Source organism: Arachis hypogaea, chromosome 7 (genome assembly GCF_003086295.3).
Source record: "Arachis hypogaea cultivar Tifrunner chromosome 7, arahy.Tifrunner.gnm2.J5K5, whole genome shotgun sequence".
NCBI lineage: Eukaryota > Viridiplantae > Streptophyta > Magnoliopsida > Fabales > Fabaceae > Arachis > Arachis hypogaea.
In genome coordinates this window covers 76,763,444-76,784,197 of record NC_092042.1, presented here as the reverse complement: position 1 = coordinate 76,784,197, position 20,754 = coordinate 76,763,444, and the positions used below count along the sequence as shown (strand labels likewise).

At 36.6% G+C, this 20,754-nt stretch overlaps 2 protein-coding genes across 2 annotated transcripts; one reads left to right on the top strand and one right to left on the bottom strand.

The window, feature by feature from the left end:
* Positions 1 to 6,047: 6,047 nt before the first annotated feature.
* On the top strand, positions 6,048 to 9,589 carry LOC112703533 (uncharacterized). Its single transcript, XM_072199685.1, has 8 exons — positions 6,048 to 6,200; positions 6,279 to 6,332; positions 6,634 to 6,700; positions 6,804 to 6,871; positions 6,953 to 7,078; positions 7,441 to 7,542; positions 7,736 to 7,910; positions 8,077 to 9,589. Exons 1-7 carry the CDS (start codon positions 6,081 to 6,083, stop codon positions 7,817 to 7,819), a joined length of 621 nt encoding a protein of 206 aa, XP_072055786.1. The 5' UTR covers positions 6,048 to 6,080; the 3' UTR covers positions 7,820 to 7,910; positions 8,077 to 9,589.
* Positions 9,590 to 10,020: 431 nt separating this feature from the next.
* LOC140174412 (uncharacterized) lies at positions 10,021 to 12,446 on the bottom strand. Its single transcript, XM_072198863.1, has 5 exons — positions 12,195 to 12,446; positions 11,126 to 11,840; positions 10,624 to 10,685; positions 10,318 to 10,416; positions 10,021 to 10,218 (listed from the first exon to the last, which is right to left on the bottom strand). The coding sequence occupies exons 1-5, from the start codon at positions 12,444 to 12,446 to the stop codon at positions 10,021 to 10,023; spliced, it is 1,326 nt and encodes a 441-aa protein (XP_072054964.1).
* Between the last annotated feature and the right edge of the window lie 8,308 nt (positions 12,447 to 20,754).

The following is a 20,754-nucleotide window of genomic DNA, read 5'->3' as shown; positions in this document are numbered from 1 at the left end:
CTCTTTCTCTCCTTCCTCTCTCCCTTCTCTCTCTCTTTCCCCTTTCTTCCTTCTCTCCCTTCTCTCCCTCTCTCTCTCTCTCTCTCTCTCTCCTCCTTTTTCTCCCTCTCCTCTCTCTCTCTCTCTCCTTCCTTTTCCCCTCTCTTCTCCTTTCTTTCTCTCTCTCATTTCCCTCCCCCACATCTCTCTTTGTCTCTCTCTCTCCTTTCCCTCATCTCCCTCTCTCTCCCCATTCATTTCTCTCTTTCTCTCTCTCTCCCTCCTTTTTCTTGCTCTCTCCTTTTCTTTCTCTCTCCTCTCCCTTCTCTCTCTCTCTTCCCTTCTTTCTTACTCTCTCTCTTTCTCTTTCTTCCCCTCATCTCTCTCTCTCTCTCTCTCTCTCTCTCTCTCTCTCTTTCTCCACTTTTCCTCTCACTCCCTCTCCCTCTCTTTCCTTTTTCTCCCATCTCCCTCGCTCCCCCTCCTTCCCTCTTTTCTCTCTCCCTCTCTCTCTCCCTCCCCCCTCTCTCTCTCTCCCTTTTCTCCCTCTCTCTCCCCTTTTGTTTCTCTCTCTTCTCCCTCCTCTCTCTCTTCCTCTCTCTCTCTCTCTTCCCTTTCTCTCTTTCTTTCTCGCTCTTTCTTCTCCCTCCTCTCTTTCTTTCTCCTCTTTCTTCCCTTTTTCTCTCTCTCCACTTCTCATTTTTTCTTCTCCCTCCTCTCTTTCTTTCTCCTCTTTCTTTCCTTTCTTTCTCTCTCAATCTTCTCTCACTCTATATCCCTCTTCTCTCTCCCCCTTTCTTTTTTCCAAAATAAGAGAAAGAAGGAGAGAAAAAAAAGGAAAAAGGGAAGAAAGAAAGATAGGAAAGAGAGAGGATGAGGAGGAGGAGAGAGAGAAAGAGGGGGAGAAAGAGCGCAAGAGAGAGAGAGGAAGAGAGAAAGGGAGAGAAAAAGAGAGAGGGGGGAGAGAGAGAGGAGGGGAAGAGGTAAGGAGAGAGGGAGAGCGAGAGAGAGAGATAGAGAGGAAGAGGAATATGGGAGAGAGAATGAGAGAAAGGGATAAAGGGAGAAAAGGGAGAGAGAAAGAAAGGGGAGAGGGAGAAAGAGGGGCAGGGGAGAGAGAGAGGGGAGGGGAAGAGAGAGGAAGATAAGAAGAGAGAAGGGGAGAGAGAGAAAAGGAAAAGGGGGGAGAGAGACGAAGACAAAGAGAGGGGAAGGAGAGAAAGAGGGGGAGAGAGAGAAGAAGAAGAGTGAGAGGGAAAAGAGAGAGAGAGAGAGAGAGAGAGAGAGAGATAGAGAGAGAGAGGGAGAGAAGGAAGAGAGAGAGAAAGAGAGAGGATGGAGAAAGAGGGAGAGAGAGGAAGAGAGAAAAATGGGAAGAAAGAGAATGTAAAATCTAATTTTATATATGTTAAGAGAGAGGGGGAGAGAGAGAGAGAGAGAGAGAAGAGGGGAGAGGAAAAGAGAAGAGGGAGAGAGAGAGAGAGGAAGAGGGATAAGGGGAGAGAAAGAATGAGAGAAAGGGATAAAGAGGGAGAAAAGCGGGAGAGAGAGAGAGAGAGAGAGAGAGAGAGAGAGAGAGAGGAAGGGGGAGAGAGAGAAAGACAAAGAGATGGAAAAGGAGAAAGAGGGGAAGGAAGAGAGAGAAAAGGAAAAGACAAAGAGGAGGGAGAGAGAGAAGAAGGGAGAGGAAGAAGGGATGGAGAGAGAGGGAGAGAATAGAGATAGAGAGATGAGGGGGAGAGAGAGGGAGAGAAGGAGAGAGTGGGAGAGAGAGAAAGGAGGGGGAGAGAGGGAGAGAAGAAGCGAGAGAGAGAGAGAGAGAGAGAGAGAAAGAGAGAGGGGGGAGAGAGGGAGAGAAGGAGAGAGAGTGGGAGAGAGAGGGGAAAAGAGAAAATGTAAAAACTAATTTTATATATGTTAAAATTTAAAATTAGTTTTAGCCTATAAACCAGTTTAAACTGATTTTTCAATTAAAGTTGATTTTACTTTTATGAACTGGTTTAAACTGGTGCACTGTATTGTAAACTGGTTTAAAATCAGTTTCTTATTTGACAAAGTAGTTTGGTTCAGTTTCTAAACCATTTAAAATGGTTTAGTGCAGTTTTAGTTCAGTTTATGAAAAAACTGAACCATGAACACCCCTAGACCCCATATATGAGAATGAATAAGAGAAAAAGATGACTCGTATTGATTCTTATTGTGATTAACCAAGGAAGACCTGACATGCTTTCCAAGTTGGCATGATTCACAATTCAAAGACTCTAACTTAGCATAAGTAGGAACCATAGTGTTAAGTTTTGACAGACTTGGATGACCAAACCGATTATGGAGGAGATTAGGTGATACAACAGCCGTACAGACCACGGGATGAATTGAACTAAGATGGTGGAGACCTTGTGACTCATATCCTACACCAATCGTCTTCCCCATTCAACGGTCCTGTATGAAAAAGGAATCAGTATTAAATGTGACATAACAATACAAAGATCGGGTAAGTTTGCTGAGTGAAATTAAATTGAAAGGGAAGTTTTTGACAAATAAAACTGAAGTTAAAAACACAGATTCAATAGATGAGACACAGCCAACTCCTGTGGCAACAACTTTGGAGCCATCTGCTAAAGTAATAAACTTAGGAAATGCAGGTGAAAGAGAAGGAAAAAAGGGATTTGTCACTAGCAACGTGATCCGAGGCACCCAAATCAAGTACCCAAGAACTTGAAGTATTACCATATTGAGAGATGCATGCTGTGGAATGATTCGAGTAACAGTGGTACTGGGGGATGGATTCTGTTCTGCTGCCTGCACCTAAAGATATTCATTAAATTCTGTTGAAGAAATGGCAAATAGTTAATTGCTAAAAGGTGCATCAATTGTTTTCTCTTCAATATGGCCAAACACTGTCTGAACAACATTGATAGTTTCCTTGGGAAATTCATGAAGGGAATAGCATGTATCTTTCGTATGCACAAGTCGCTTGCAGTAGGAACGTTGGGGACAACCAGCGCATTGGCCAGCTTGACTTCCATGTCCTCCTCGAGCTCCATGAGTTCCTCGACTATCACGAAAACCTGATGCAGTCACCATGGCATTGGCTTCAACTGAAATTGAGGATGAATTAAAGATTTTTGTTGTAGGAATTCTGAGTAGTCGAGTAATCAAGTCTTCCATTGTAGGGACATTCTGGCCAGTAAGGATTTGGTCATGAATATGTTCAAAATCTGGGTGCATTACACGCAGAACCATCACCATATACAAATTATCCAGCTTTGTCTTGAGGGCTTCTCGAATGTCAGCTTGTAAAAACAATTTTAACTCCTCCACTACAGCTTAGGTCTGAGTAACAAAACTGGTCATATCAGGATTAATCTGCTTAAGGGAAGCCAATTTCTGAGCGGAATCTTATAGGAGCTTAATATCATTTGCAAATAAGCTGAGTCTTTTTCCAAAATGAAGAACAGGTCTTAAAAGACCTTAAATTAACCATGATTGCAGGATCAACTGACTACCGTAATAATGCACACAATTGATAGTCAAAACTTTCCCATTGAGTTCTATTTTCTTCAGGAGTTTCATGGGCAAATTTAGTGAGGTGGTCTCAGAGACCATGACCTAAGAACCATAATTCAACATATGTTGACCACCCAAAGAAGTTTTTACCATTTAATTTTTCAGATGTAATTGTGGGAGTACCAGAAAAGACATAAGTAATTGGTACAGTATTGGATAGTTGAGGATGGATATTTGGGGTTGTTGCATCTTCTGCTGGAGTATTTGCACTAGCAGCGGACATTTTGTATTTTAAGAAAAAGCTGAATTTTAAGGTTCAGATGTTGTACAAAAGGCTATATTTTTTTATTTATCTTTTTTTTTAAATAGAAGAGGCTAAGGGACAGTTCATAAGGAAGAAAATGATGGAACAAAAACAAAATTTAAGAAGATATATTAAAAATGAATAGGGGTTAAAATGGATGGTTTAAAGAAGATAATGATGGAGTGAACAGGAGCTGAAATGGATGGTTTAAAGAAGATAATGATGGAGTGACTGACTAGAACCTTCTAAGGTTGACTGTAGACTTGATTTTTCCAGATAAGAGCAACAAACTGATAGAACACCACAGACAGTCGTGGCTGATAAACCAGAAAAGGGCTGGAAAATATAAAAGAACCCTATGCTCTAGATACCATGTTTAAACAGTGATTTACTGTGAAAAGCTTGAGGTTTCTGAACTCCTCCACTCATATATTTATATACACGAATTAATAATTACAATACCTACTAATGATAAAACACAATTATTCATAATTGATTCTAATCTAACCTAATTGACTGAATTATCTGAATATAATATTGACAAAATCTTTAGATGTTGGCTTTGTACCTGTCTATTTCCATCATCAGGGTGTAAATTGTCTTATCCTTCTCATGTATTCTGTTTCGTGTTGATGCCACCATAGTTGAAGTATTGCATAGTTTAGTCATATGCTATGTTTGTTTTATTTGTGGTACATATGTAATTATGTACTGGAGGAAAGGCTTAGATGCTATCAAAAGAAAGTCTCAATGTTGTCCGGTATTCTCTTAACAAAGCCTTATCCCATTAGATGGGTTGGGCTTCATGAATCTTATGACTTAATTACGTCTTGTCCATGCATAAGGATTTGACAAAGTTTTACATTGGCTGTCAAATGCCTAATACAATCCTCTTTTTTTTGGGCTTGAAATTGGCTATGTAAACATGCAGACTTGCTTTCTGTTATTTTAAATAAGAAAAATATGAATATAGTTAAAAGTGGTATTTTTATTAACAGTTGACTAGCTAGGTTATCAAACTTCTTTGCCTCTTTAAAAAATTTCCTATGCATTAAATATTGTTGGGAGATGTTAACTGAGCATTGAATTTTATCCTGAATGCTTATGAGAAAATTTTACCACATCCATAAGATGAACAATATGGTATTTGTATGGCATATGATCTTCAGTAGTACAATGTCAACAAGTTAAATATTAAGAAAGATGAGAAATCGAAATGGATTAGTCAGAACACCAAAGTACGTAGAATTTGAAATGTGTATAGTTGAGATAGTTGGGCTAGTGGTAATCGTAGAGTTGGTAGAATCCTAGGTGGTTGGACATGTAAGGTAATTAGAAGCAACTGTAACAAGAGTTGATCAGACGGAGGGTGGTGCTTGCGCTCGCTGGTCTTGTAGAGGGATCCATTCTGCATTTGCTGTTAGATAACTTTAATTACCATAAAAGTAAAATAGGGAGGATTCAGGCTGAGAATTCTTCAAAATGATGAATTTGATTCCGAATCACAATAATTTTAGATTGCAAAATATATAGGTGAATTATATCAGGTATATGTTAGTCATCTACTCTGTAAAAGTATCTACTAATCTCTTAGTGGTGAGCTGACACAGCTAGTTAGACTAGACTCTGCATGCTAGAATGTGCTCTAACCAATTATTCTATCTTTAACACTATTTTATCTCGGTCTAGAGGGAGACTTTTTTGGATAAAGAAAATGCTCTCTTCTTGGATTGAGAAAATGCTTTCTGTTTTGTTCTTAAAAAGATCCTGAATATAGAAAATGCCGAAATTGAAAATAGAACATGAAACACACAAACTAAGTAGATCCTTAGGCTTTATTTGGTAATTGTCCCAAGGTAAAAATACAGAGACACCAGGAGATACAAATCAGTTTGGAGAAGAACATGAATATAAATAGGCAAAATGTCTCTGTCATGGGACCAAAGTAGCCTATTATTTGTCCTCTAAAAAACTGTGATATGGACAGAGTCATATATTTTGTCTTGTTTTTTCCTTCTCATGACGCTTACCAAACACAACATTACTTAGGGTTTATTATAGGTGAAACTGTGAATAATAAAGTAGTAAAAGTTCCATGACAGAAATAGAAAGTTAACAACTTTCATCTGTGAGGAGTACTAACTTTTATGTGTACACATGCACTTGTTAGATATAATATTTTGTTTTTCTCTATATTAAGATATAGCATCTTGGTATTTATTGTTTATTTACGACTTTTATTTTATTTTATCAGGAAAGACTCAAAGAAAAGGATTCTAAACTAGACGAAATGGGGAAAACTCTTTTTGTAAAGCAGGATTCAGTTGCACGTTTGGAGCAAGACCTATCAAACTGTAGAGTGGAACTAGCAGAGACAGAAAAGAGAATTAATGATATTACACAATCTGAGGTCTACATCATATTCTCTCTTATAAAGCTCTGAAGTTCCCCTATTTCTTACAAAATTTTGTTATGATTAATTTCTCAGGTTAGCCTAAAATATGAAGTGGACATGCATAAGAAAATGCTGGTTTCATGGAAGGTGTATAGAAATCCTTGTTTAAAAAACTGGAAAGTTGTGTGTTTATCATAAAAAGAATAATCGATTTGGATCCTCTAATATGAGAATCTTTGGAAAGTGAGAATATTATTCTTGTTCTAGTTATATGATTTAATTTATTGTTCCAAGGGTGGATAACTTTTCTTATCGCTTTACAATATTTCTCATGTATTGGATCCTTATCCTTTATCCCTTGTTAATATATTCTCCATTTCTGTTTTTGGTGATATTTTTGTCTTTAACTGTTTTGTTTCATCTTATGTTTCCTTGTCCATAATTACAGATCAAGAATGACTTGTTGTCAAAGGAGGTTCAACAACTTTTAAAGCAATTAGATGAAATCAAACAAGGTTCTTAGTCCCCCCTCTTTTCTCTTTCTTCCCTCCTGTCATTTCAATTTTCAAGTTCTATGGGTATTTGTGGCTGGAGTATATTTATTCTTTGAATTTTCAGGGAAAAAGTTGACTACTGATACAACTGGTGATCATGCAATGAAAGAAGAGAAGGACACCAGAATACAGGTTTACTTGAAAGTGGTTCAACCATTTATTTTTGAAGAAATTTGATTCAGCATGTATTAATTTTATTATTTCTATTCTTAGACTCTTGAAAAAACAATGGAGAGACAACGAGATGAATTAAAGAAGGAGAGGGAAGAAAATCGAATGGAGAAAGGCAGACGAATTAAGACTAAAGCAATAAAGGATTCTTACAACAATGTTGAGCAGGTGTTTTTCCTGTTTCCTAAATTGTTTTTATTCGCATCTCTTAATTAAATATGCATTGTGGTTGCTTCCAATAATGGATTGACGTTGACCCCCTTGCTCATTGTATGTTGCTGTACTTTTCTTTTTGTTTAAAAAAATACAAAAGCTAATCTTGCTCTATTAAAATTTGATTTTTAATAGACGTTACTTGATACTTAAGTAACTTTATTGTTTGATCTATTTAATTTTGTGTTCCTTGAGGGTTAATACTTGGTTGTTGCTATGGTTAAGTTACAAGGGGGGATTTGGTTGAGCCAATAATTTGTTGACACCAAACCCTCTTTATTTTTTTACTTCTCTCTTGTTAATTAATTTACTTTCAGGAGAAAGCAAAGTTTATTAATGAACTTGAGAGGCACAAAGAGGCTCTAAAACGATTATCCGGGGAAGTTGAAAAAGTCAAGGATGTTGGCAATCTTCCTGAGGTAATGATGTAAAATAGTGGTTTGTCTTCCAAACTAATGTTGGGGGGACTGCCAAGCTAGGATTTTATTGTGATGTTCTGACCCATTGTTGCTTGTTATAACCTATAAATGTTTTCAGTAAAAGCTTAAAAAGAAATCTTAGTTCTGATATTGATTTTTTTTCTCCTTTTGCTTTTGGTATAAATTTTCTAAGGGAGCAAATGCAGTTCAACTTCTTTCTGGATCCAATGTTGACGACTTAGCTGCTCCATATGTATCTGCTGTTGAAAGCTTTTAGAAGGAAGCTCATTCAGTATTTTTTGAGCTTGGAGGCCATGTGAACCTTGGTGATGCAACAAAAGTTGTGGATACTTCTGCTGCTGCTACAGGTTTTTGCAGTGTACATTAAGATTACTTAAAAAACGTGAGCTATCGCGAGAGTCTGGCGAGCAGTAAAATGGTGAACAAAAATTTTCTAGATTTCAAACCAGACTTTCTACATAAGGAATTTTTATACCTCTGTTTATACTATAATTGTACGCTAACATTTGACAGCTTCGGTGGTACATGCATCAACCCCTAGCGTCATATCCTTGCCAGCTGTTGGTGTAAGCGGTTTATCCCCTAAAGCCACCACATATAGTGATAAAAGACCTCCATTTTCCCGGCCAAGTGCAGAACCCTATAAAACTGGTAGAAAATTGGTCAGGCACCGTTTGGTAAAATCTGATGAGCCACAAGGTGACACAGAAATGTTTGATGCTGAAGGATTAGGTAAGCCTGGGCCTTCTGAGGCAGCACCTCAAACTGGTTTTGCTCCATCTCAGCCTTTAGCTTGTAAATGTATTGCTACTACCTCTACTACTGAGTTGCAGGAAGAATCAGTTATAGTTGGTGAGAAGAGTTCTGATGCCCCCATGCTGAAGAAGTCGAAGGGATCAGAATCCCTTGAAGATAATGGTGAAGAACCTGTTACAGAACTTGCTGGAACTAATATGGCTTCTAAGGAACTTGAAAGTGGTGAGTAGCCACAAGGCCAAAATGCAGGAGTTGTTGAAGCTCAAATGAAGACTGCGAAATACCTGTTGTAAAGGATGAGGAAGCCAACAATCCACATAACTTGGATGGTACTAATCAAGAGGAATTACATGATGACAAGCCCATTGATTTCGAAGAGAATCAGGATCAAGCAGCTGAAGTGAAAATGCGGTCTGATGATATGCACAGGGATCAGATTGAGCCAGAAAACCAGCAGTCATCGTTGGCAGTTGGTAGCGAGACAGAAGTGGGAGAATTGTCGCCAGAAACTAGAAAACCTGAGGGTGGTAATTAGGAAAACCAAGATTCTCGGGAAGGTTAATCTGAGCCTGTTAGAATGCCTTAACCTTCCCCAACTAGGGCTGATGATGAAGCTCTCGAGGTTGGTGAGATCAATTCTCCTGAGCTTTCAGGTGATGATAAAAATGATGAGGGTGACTTGACTGAGGAGGCTGGCGATACACTTGACATGGTGGCCGATGTTAACGAATCAACAACAGTTGAGACTGACAAGGGGGCTGAACCTACTCCCATTGCAAGTGAGGTTGCTCCGACTACTAGTTCTACAGAAACTAGCTCCTCAAGACCTGTTACAAGTCAATCTACTGCCCATGGCAGTGCCACTGCTAAAACAGACGATGTAAAATATTGTTAGAGCGAGCCCAAGAGAGGGCCCAATTGAGACAGGCTAGAGTAGTTTCCACTGTTGGGAGAGCATGTGGAAGAGTTCCGCGTGGTCGAGGTGTACGAAGTCGTGGACGCAGGCCGCCGACTAACGAATCTTGAGTCATCAAAGTACTATGAATTATTAATTAGATAGGACAGTATAGAGATAATAGTAGCTGTAAATGAGGCTCAGGTTCACGTAAATGCAATGGTTTATCATGTCCTAAATGATATGTACCCATAATAGAAAGCATATGTTATCAATGGTTGACGTTTTGATAGATTACATGACACTAGTATTTGTTAATTCATATGCATCAATACTTTTTATAATTTAAAAATTAATTATTTTCAAAATTTGATAGGTTATCATCATCTCTATCTTACATTCAAGATTTAAAAAAACAACATCGTGAAATTAACAAAGGTTCTTATGAAAATATGCAACTTTTTTTCCTTTTTTGTCTTTGTGTCCATCTTTGATTGGGGGGGGGGGGAGAATTACAGTCATGAATTTGATTTTAATTATAATTAGACTAAAACATGCCTAATAAGTAGGGAATTAAATTAATTATATTATATAGGATAACTATGAAAGTATTATTTGTTTATAGGTATTGTGTGATATTATTTTTTTTGGTGATTGAAAATATCAAAAAACAAGCCAAGCCAAACTAGCTAGAATCAGTTGCCTCTTGCACTAGGATTTGCTCCAAATCTGCACTAGGTTTGATCCAAGAAACACGAGCTGAATCATTTCTTGCTCCAGATTTAGCCAACTAATCAGCGACACTATTAGCTTCCTTTCGAATCAGATGAAACTGGACCTCCCAGTCTTTGGACAAAAGATCTTGGAGTTTTAAGTTTTAACACAATATCCTTCACCTCATGTGTTGTGTGGTCGATGATGTTACTCAACACAAGGTAAGTATCGAGCGAGTCCGTTTCACAAATAACCCTCTGACAACCAGTTTCCCAGGCTAACATCAGCCCCTGCCAAGAGACCAGCAGCTCACAACGATAAACAGACTAGAAAGGAAGAGCACCTGAACAACCCAACACCCATCTTCTTCTATCATCCCTCAGAACAACCAAAACTAGCTCACTGGACTCACTGAAGAAGACTCGCATCACAGTTGACCTTGAAAGTGCCATTGGGTGGAGGCTCCCACTTAAATTTCCTTTCAATATCTGAATAGATAGTCCAGTTGTAATAAAGGTTTCTAAGATCAAAGCTCATATTTCTAACTAGGATCACCACTTTCTTATCGGACCAAACTTCATCCAGGTTGAAAGCCTCATGACATCGATGCCTCCATATCCACCAAATTTCAGATGCGAAGAGGCAGCCCATACTAGATATGCCCTGTTTGAGCCAAGGAGCTAAATCGGACGAACCTTTAGTCTCGATGAACGAAGGGTCGATGATATTTCAAACAGCTTTGGCCCTATCGCAATCTCTAAAATAATGCAGAATTGATTCCGAATGATCACCACACCTCTTACAAATATCACTAAGTGTTAACTTGCGCTTGAACCAGAGCGCGTCAGTAGGGACAACATTGTGAAGAGAAAGTCAGAGCAAGAATTTGATCTTCTCCGGGATGAAAGGCTTCCATATCTAATTCCAGTATTCGCTTTCATCCCATTGGAATTTTCTTTTTGCCAACCAAAGATATCCACTTCTAGAAGAATACTCCTTTGTTGTGGCAGCAGTCCAAACCCACCCTGGGCCATAGTGGTTGTTACCAGAAACAGGCAACTCAATTAGGGACGAACGGATATGATGAGAAGATGTGGATAGAGATTCCTAATATCCCATCGACCATTGAAATAACATCATCTAGAGAAAGGTGGAGGTCATTTATATGAATGTAAGGAATTAAGTCTGCAAGCTTACCCAAAGAAGACCATTGATCAAACCATAAGGATTGATCCAAAGTACCACAGCACCACACAAAGCCCTCTTTCAAGCTATTGAATGCTTTAATCACACTTTTCCAAACATAGAAAGCCCCAATAACCTCCACAAAACCTTTCCCAGCAGCCAGATACTTCTTGGTTAAGAGTTGTACCCATAGTTTTTCTTTGTAGTGAAGAAGTTGCCAAACAAGCTTTCCTAGAAGGGCAATGTTTGCACACCTAAAGTCCCTCACCCCTAGGCCTCCGTGTTTTCTCGGAGTGACAACCTTAGTCCAATTCACGAGGGGTAGTCCCCTCCCATCAGTCTGACCCTTCCAAAGAAATTGTTTCATCATCGAATCAATTTTTTCACAAGCATAAGAGGGGAAAAAGGCTACTTGCATATTATACACTGGAATGGAAGTCAACATTGACTTAACAAAACATAACCTTCCTGCCTTGTTAAGTAGCCTACCTTTCCAGCTAGCTAGCCTCCTTTGGACCTTGTCAATAACCTCTTCCACCGTCTTTTTTGCCGCTCTATCGTGACCAATGTTTACTCCCAAATATCTGCCTATGTTCTGAGTTAAGTGAATCTGAGAAACCCTTGACAAGACCTCCTTCCTCCGTTGAGTGATGTTCTTAGAGCATTGAGCCTTTGATTTGGCCAGATTAACTTTCAATTCAGATGCCTTTGTAAAGAGTTCAAGAATCTACATAACCATTTCAACCTGCAACCTTGTTGCTTTGTAGAAAAGGAGACGGTCGTCAGCAAACATAAGATGTGAAATCCTAAGTCCCCCTTTGGAGATGGCAACAGGGACCCAATATCCATTAGACACATAATGAGAGATAAGGCACGCCAATCGTTCCATACACATAACGAAGAGATACAGAGATAGAGGGTCACCTTGTTTTAGCCCTCTTTGAGGATTAAAATTTTGTAATCTCTCGCCATTCCATAGGATTGAAAGAGAAGAAGAGAAAACACACCTCATGATTAGGCTAGTTATGTTCTGACGGAAGCCAAAACTAGTAAGAGTATGTTGAAGAAATCTCCAATCTACCCTATCATATGCCTTCTCTAAATCAATTTTGAAAGTCATAGTACCTTTCTTGGACTTGGTCTTGTGCATAAAATTAAGGATCTCTTGCGCAATAATGATATTCTCATTCGTTCCTCTCCCCGGGATAAATCCCCTTTGAAGGGGACCAATGACCTCCGCAAGGAAAGGGCGAAAGCGATTAACAAGGACCTTAGTTAAAATTTGGTATATGACATTACATAGGCTTATAGGCCTAAATTCTTTCATGACCATCGGCTTGTCCACTTTCGGGATAAGAACAATAAGAGTCTCATAAAAGGAAGCATCTAAGACTTCACCGGCGAAAGCTTTACACACAATCTTCCAAACATCCCTTCACTACGTTCCAATACTCCTTAAAGAAAATAGCTTGGAAGCCATCTGGTCCAGGTGCCTTGAAGGAGTTCATCTGCATAACAGTGTTCCTTACCTCCTCAATAGAAACTAGTTCAGAGAGAAACTTGCAAGCCTCTTGACTAAGTTACGGTAGGAGAACCCCGTTAAGAACACCAAAATCCACTTCCTCTCTAGAACAAAAAAGTCTTTGGAAAAAATTATTAGCTTCCTCTTTAAGGGAGTCCTCGTCATTTGACCAAGTTCCATCTTCTAACATAAGGCTATGGATTTTATTTCTTTTCCTTCTGACAATGATTTGGAGGTGAAAGAAACTAGTATTTTTGTCTCTGAACTTGACCCATTTTTTTCTAGATTTTTGGTACTAGTAAATTTCCTCTCTTAAGAGGACATAATTTAGCTCTTGTTGAAGTCGTTTTTCTTCTTCCCTCAAACTAGGGTCATCACAAGACTCCAAAAAAATTTGGACTCTGTTAATATTCTGCTCAAGCTCTCTTTTTGTAACAAAGATGTTGCCAAAAACATCTGAATTAAATTTTTGAGCACTTCTTTTCACAGCAGTCAGGTTTTTAGATACATCCGGAGACCTAGAGTCCCAGGCCTATGAACCACTTCACGGATGAGGGGATGGGTGGTCCACGCCGCTTGGAATATGAAAGGATGGTTTCTCTTCCTCTTGTTCATACCGGCAGGATTACACATGACCAAGATAGGTGAATGATCATAGTGATACCTTCCCAAAATTTCGCAAAAAGCCTCAGGATATAGCAGACGCCAATCTTCATTAAGGAATGCCCTATCCAATTTTTTTGCTACATCCAAGCCCCCCTTAACTCTTCTGTGCCAAGTGAACTTCCTTCCCTTCGTACCCATATCCATAAGTCCGCAACTATCCATGGCAGTTGCAAAAGCAAGAGATCTGTTAGCGTTGAAGGCACCCCCTTTCACATCCGTCGAGACGAGAACTTCATTGAAGTCTCCAAGAGCAATCAAAGGGCAGGAAATAAAAGCAGAGAACTTTTCAAGATATTCCCAAAGGGTTCTTCTATATTGTACCTGAGGATGGGCATAAATAGCACTACACACCCACACATTAGACCCCTTTACCACTTCGAAGGAGACACAATGCTCAGTGATATCCAGAATTCTACTTTTCTTCCAAGACTCCTGTACCAGCACCCAGATTCCCCCACTCTAGCCCCTAACCTCAGAGATGCCAACACTACTATACCCGAGCTTCTCTAAAAAAGATTTCATCTTATCAAAGACTATATAAGTCTCAATAACAATAAAGAAGGTCGGATATATGATGAATCTTCAATATCTCCCTAAAGTGCACGCGGGCTAATTTACTATATGCCCCTCTCACATCCACGCTAAAATGCTTATGTTTTCATTATTCATAGCAATAAATAGTAAAATTAGGAAAATTATGCTACCTGCTTTATTGCTCAGGCACTTTTTTCTCGGCAATCTCCTTTTCCTTTCCAACATTGGGCCTAAAAAACTTCTGATTCCTTTCATCCTGCTCCTTAGCTCCCACATCTTATGGTGAGTTCTGAAGGAAGCGTGGCCTTAGACGCTTTCTGTTATAATGCAAAAAGGGAGTATCTAATTTACTTCCGCTTGTTCCTGCCACTGTTCCCTCGTGTGAAGGAGAAAGGTTTTTGGTGTTATTGCTCTTTAACTGATTATTAGACTTGCTTGAGAAGGAATGCCCATATTTCATTGGCCTTTTTGAGAGATTAGCTACCACCACATGTTTTTTTGTGTTGGGCCTATTGTTCTTGGGCCCTTGAGATTTAGGATTATTGTCCACGTTTCTTAAAACCTTTCCTTTTTTCTGAACCACCTTAATCCACGCCCCAATTGCCTCCTCCTGATTAGTTGCATAATCATCTCCTAACTCCTCATGCACCTTACCAGGCGCTGACTTTGGATATCCCTGATTTTTTTCAGCAATTGAAGACTTTCCAAAAATGAAAGCATCTTGCCGCTGCTCCGTCTCTGCAGAGTCAACGTGCTGGTTATCATTTTTCGGCAAAGAGAAATCTTCCTCCACCGCTTTAACGTCATTGACCTTATTGCAATCAACTGCAACATGACCGTAACACCTGCACTTCTCACAAATCAATTCAAGATGTTCATAATCCACTTTGTAAATAACATCATCCCCTTCAATCTCATCAATCATCGGCACTCCTAAATCGATGAGGATGCATGCACGGGCAAATTTTCCCCTCTCTGCCTCTTTTGTCGCAACATCCACCTTAATCGGTTTGTCTACCGCCGACGCAATACGTTGCATGGCCTTTTCCTGGTAATAAAGGATCTTCAGCCCATTGAAACGAACCTACACAAGAGTGGAACCAAAGGATTCTTCCACCGGATGGAACTCAAAAGACCAGGGTTTAACTGCCAAATAAAAGCCGTCGATCATCCACGGGCCTCTAAGGAGAACCTTCTCTCGATCTTCCAAAAGATCGAATTTCACCAAGAAGTAGTCATTACCAACATCCAAAATTTCATATCCTCCCTTAAGCCTCCAAATAAAGCGTAGTCTATGACATAAAGCAGTGTAACTAACATGCTTGCCAAGAACCTTCACAACAATGGAGTTTTTGTAGGGTTCAGCAAGAACCTTCCTTCCTTCCTTAGAAAAGGTCACTTAAGTCCTTCTCCCATTGCCTCCCTCAACCACAGCAAGACAATTTCCCTTCAGAGATTCATCAATAACCAAGGGTTTAGGTGTCGAAACCCTAACAACCTTGTCTCTGAAGGATACCTTGCTTCCGAAAGCCCCTTGCGTGGCTAGTCTCCCCCCACCCTTGCTTCCTCCTTCACCCACCTCCTTCCCTGCACCTCTTACTTCATGTGAATGACCTTCTGACGGTGCCTTAGCATCCTTGTGCATCCCACGTTGACCCCCTTGCGCCGCCGCCCTCTCGCTCCTGCTCACACCTTCTCTCATATGTTTCGTTTATATTTTTACTTGTGTGTGATATTTAAAAATTGATTATTAGATAATATATAGATTAATGTTATACTTAAAAATAAGTTTGTAACAAATATTGTACAGAACAGTAATTTAGCATTTTGTATGCAGTTTAATATAATTATTTAAGAAAATTCAAAGGCAAATGGACATTTTATTTTTTTAGGAATATAAATTTATTAACTTTTAAGACATTATTTTTTGATATTGTAGATACACAATCATATCTTTATTTGTTGTTTTCAGTTTTCGCCTTTGGTTTTGTTTACATATTTAGTTTTTTATGTATTGTTTTTTCTCTTGTTTTTTCTCCTCTTATATGTTGTTTTGATGTTGGTTTCTTTCTTAAATATTGATTTATTTGTATTTATTAATATCTTTTTTGCTCTACATTTTTATGTTTTTTTTTAGGTTGGATTTGTTTATACTCCTTTTTCCTTGAAGTTTTGACTCGTGTTATTATTATCTAATAATATTAGTATTGGTGAAATTGGTATCTATAATCCTTTTAAAGAAATATTGCTAATGTAAGAATTCTAGTTTTAATGAGCACTATAAATAATGTTTTAATGAAGAGAAAGTATGTACTCTTTATATTTGTAACTAAAAGTTATTACTATTATTATCACAGTTTAACTGTAGATGATAGTTACTTTTAACCATTATTTTTTGGAAAAGTATATGGAACCAACTAATAATCAGCCAAGAATGGAACAACATAATTAATTATAATTAGTTTTAATTTGTTTTTTAAATTATTGTTGACCACATTTAAAACATGAGGGAAGATACGTTAATGATAGGAGAGAATCACGGAACAGATGCTTTGATCATTAATTAGTTAGTTCCATATAATTAATTATGTTTTATCAATGCATAACACATGAAACATAGAAATCATATCCAAAATCATTCAATTTACAAGAAAAAGAAACATCTGTGTGCCTATCAATAGCAACATCCAGTTAAAGTTACCGGTGCCTCTGGTTTATCAGTTGACTGATTCTTGGCTTATATAGAGTTGGTTCCCTAGCATTGTTGTTACTTTTTTATTCAATTGAGTAATGATTCGTACTCTTTGTGTCGTTATGATGTATATATCTAATTATATATCTTTATATTGCATAAGCTTTTGGTTAATTAGTGCCAACTACGTAAAATTGCTTACATGATACAATTACGAAAAAACAGTATTGTATAAACTTATCTCTTATGCGTAATATACTAAGTCTTTTTGGCTTACAAATTTTATAAGTTGGGTCAAATCTAATAAAAATAACATTTATTCACTGAAGTGTGATAACACGCACGACACTTCTTTTTCACGTTTCTTTTTCTCCTCCTTCTCCTCCTCTTTCTTCTTCTTCTTCTCCTTTTTCTTTGTGTTTCTCCTTTTTTTTCTTTGCGTGTTTCATCTTCATCGTTGTTTTTTTATTACCATTGTTGTTGTTGCATTTTTTTCCTCCTTCTCTTTCTATTGATTTTGCAATATTATGTATTTTTTTCTTCTTTGTTTGATTTTTTCTCCCAAGAAGAATTATAAGGAAACAGAATAAGAAGATGAGGAAGAAGAAGTAGTAGAAGATGAAGAGGCAGTAGAAGATGAAGAGGAGGAAGCGGAAGAGTTTTGAATTATGTAAAACTTATCAGAATAAAAATACACCAAAAATTGTTAAAATACACCCAAATATCTTTATATTACACGTAAATATCTTCGTGTTACACCCAAATTTGCTGCAAATACAGAAAAATATTTTCTCTAATGCTGCATTTTTTCTTCTTTTTTTCCTTATTTCTTTCTTTCTTTTAGTTAAATAAATGTAAGTTCATCCTCTTTCAAGTAATTTTGCAGCATTATGTGTTTCTTTTTCTTCTTTGTTTGATTTTTTTGTTTTTATTCTTGTTAAGAGAGTAAAACAAGAAGAAACTTGAGAAGGTAAAATAAAAAAGAAAAGATGAATAAGAAAAAAAAGAAGAAAAAGATTGTGATGATGATAAAAAAAAAGAAGAAACAGTAGATGAGAAGGAGGAAGAGGAAGAGTTTTGAATTATGCAGAACTTATCAGAATAAAAATACATCGAAAAATTATTAAAATACATCCAAATATCTTCGTATTACACCCAAATATCTTCGTGTTACACCCAAATTTGCTGCAAATACAGAAAAATATTTTCTCTAATGCTGCGTTTTTTTCTTTTTTTCTTATTTCTTTCTTTATTTTAGTTAAATGAATGTAAGTTCATCATCTTTCAAGTAATGTTGCAGTATTATGTGTTTCTTCTTCTTTTTTGTTTGATTTTTTTGTTTTTATTCTTATTAATAGAGTAAAACAAGAAGGAACTTGAGAAGGTAAAATAAAAAAAAAGATGAATAAGAAAAAAAAAGAAGATGGTGATGATGATAAAAAAAAGAAACAGTAGAAGATAAGAAGGAAGAAGAGGAAGAGTTTTGAATTATGTAAAATTTATCAGAATAAAAATACACCCGAAAATTCTTGAAATACACTCAAATATCTTCGTGTTATACCCAAATATCTTCAGACTACACTCAAATTTGCTGCAGAAATTTTTTTTTCTAATGCTATATTTTTTCTTCTAAATTGAACCACACCTTAGCCTTGGATTCAAAATAATAATCAATTTTGTCTGGTTCAAATGTAATTTGAACCTGAATTATTTATTATCTTCAACAAAGAGATAACTGATGATGAAGGAGAAAGAGAAAACGAAAAGAGGAGAAGAACTTTCAATGAAAAAAGAAGGAGGAAGAGATGGTGTTGACGACGACGATAACGAGAGAAAAATTAAAAAGAAGAAGAAGAAGAGGCACAGAGAAAGAAGAAGAAGAAAAAGAAAGAGACACGTAGAAAAACGTAAAAATCGCGTAAATATAAATGACTTGTATAACTTATATGAAAAAATGCTTGTATGTGAAGAATAACTCATTCTATGATAAGTTAGTATCAACTTTTTTATATAATATAATTAGATCGATATAAGTAGATGATCAATTTGGTATAATAAAAATGGGCATCTTACGATATTTAAAGATATTATACTCTACTTTTGTTGACATTCTAACTTTTTTTAATGCAGGAGTTATTCTTCCATTTTAAACATATTTTCAAGGGTTAACTGCTAATTTAATGTCCAAAAGATTTAGCTACTGATAAAAAGATTTTTAAAACATATTATCGATAAAACAATTTTTGAATAATTTTAAAATACGAAAAAAAGAATCAATATAATATTTTTGTAAGTAACAAAAAAATTTTATATTTAATAAATGACTTATTTATTTGATCTAAATTTTTGTCGCAATAGTTAAATAAATAAATATTTAAAAGATACACAAAAAATTAAAAATGAAATTTGATCTTTAGATTTTTTATGTTTTAAAAAAATGTGGTCATTCAGAATAAAATTTTCTTTTGAAAAAATTGACTTGAAAAATTTAACTCTCTATATTATGTTAGATATAAAGTATACAAGATTGAATTATATCTTAATATCTTCTTTGATTTAAGATAAATATAGAGACCGAAAAAATTAAAATTACTAAATTATCCTTGTTAATTAAAAAAATAAAAACAAAATAAATGTAACACTCACAGACCTTTACGATTAAGTCGTAAATCAAAGGTAGTGAGATATTACAACACCTAAAAGAAAAGTATATATATATATATATATATATATATATATATATATATATATATATATATATACACACACACACACACAAGATTCTGAATAATATACATAATAATAATAATAACTAGTCTCGACTTGTGAAAAAAAGACTGGCTAAAACATAATACAAACCAGAAGAGTACAAATATATCGTGTTTCTCTAAAATAAAATCTCTACGAGAAAAATATACAATACAATATTTTAAAAGCGAAAAAAGTACTGCATAACAAAATAACTTCAAAAGTAAAGTCTTTTTTGCTTCACCCACAAGTCATGCACTCTCAACGAGATGCATCACATCCTGTATCTTAAAAACAAAAACTCCATGATGGCTGAGAACCCGAAGGTTCTTAGTAGGGTAATAATTCCAAATAGAGACTATATAAAATTACATGAACCTGCTAGGCAATCCTAGTCTCCAAACTCATAAGTTCAAGCCTAGGGTTCAACCAATTCCAACAAGGTCATTTTGCTAAATTCTCAACTCTGTAACTATTACTAGTCTCAATTATATTTCAATATAATCTCAGGATTACTCCAAATATCCAATTATTCAGTACAGTAATTTCAATCACAAAATAATAATTAATACAGGGTTAAATCTTTTAAAGTAATTGTACTCTTTCCATTACTAGTCTCGTCAATACTAAATAGCCATCTCTATCAATGTTTTCAGTCTCATAAGTCTTAATAATCTCAATAGTCTCATAGAAGTATCAATAGTCTTATTAGTATCAACACATTATCAATAGTCAGTCTCAACAGAATCAATCACAGATAATACACAATACAAAGCAATCACAAATAGAGAGCAGTTTTCATAAATAACAGTTAGACAAGACTCATCAATTAGGCAAAACAAAATATATGTGCACAAGCAAACAATAGTAAACAAATGCATATGATACATGCTTGTCCTACTGTCCATAAGCTCACTTGTCGATTATAATGCCAGACCCAACACACATCTGGTAGCTAACCTGGATATGGAACACTACAACACGTAGCAAGTGGGACCTAACTACAATCCTTGTATCTTACCTGCTTAACCCGGAGCAAGTGAGACAAAGTCACGATCCTTGCATCTTACCCAAGTAGGTGTTTAACCGTTTAACGCGGAGCAAGCGGGACAAACTATAATCCTTATATCTTACCCAGATAATTAATCAATGATCATTTTCATAATTCATCATAGCCCATTCACACATATATATATATATATATATATATATATATATATATATATATATATATATATATATATATATATATAACCGGAGGGAATCCTCAACCTCCCCAATTTGTAAGCGGGATAACACCACCGTCCTTACCATGGACGGGACGAACCACCATTCCCATGACATCACACCGTAATCACGAAACAAGCAGGTTGGAACCACCGTCCTTGTTCGGTGCAGGTGCCAAATCCATACGCAAGCGGGACGAACCCACGACCTTCCCAAATCCGAACTCCGATCGCTAAGTTATGGTCCGTCGAA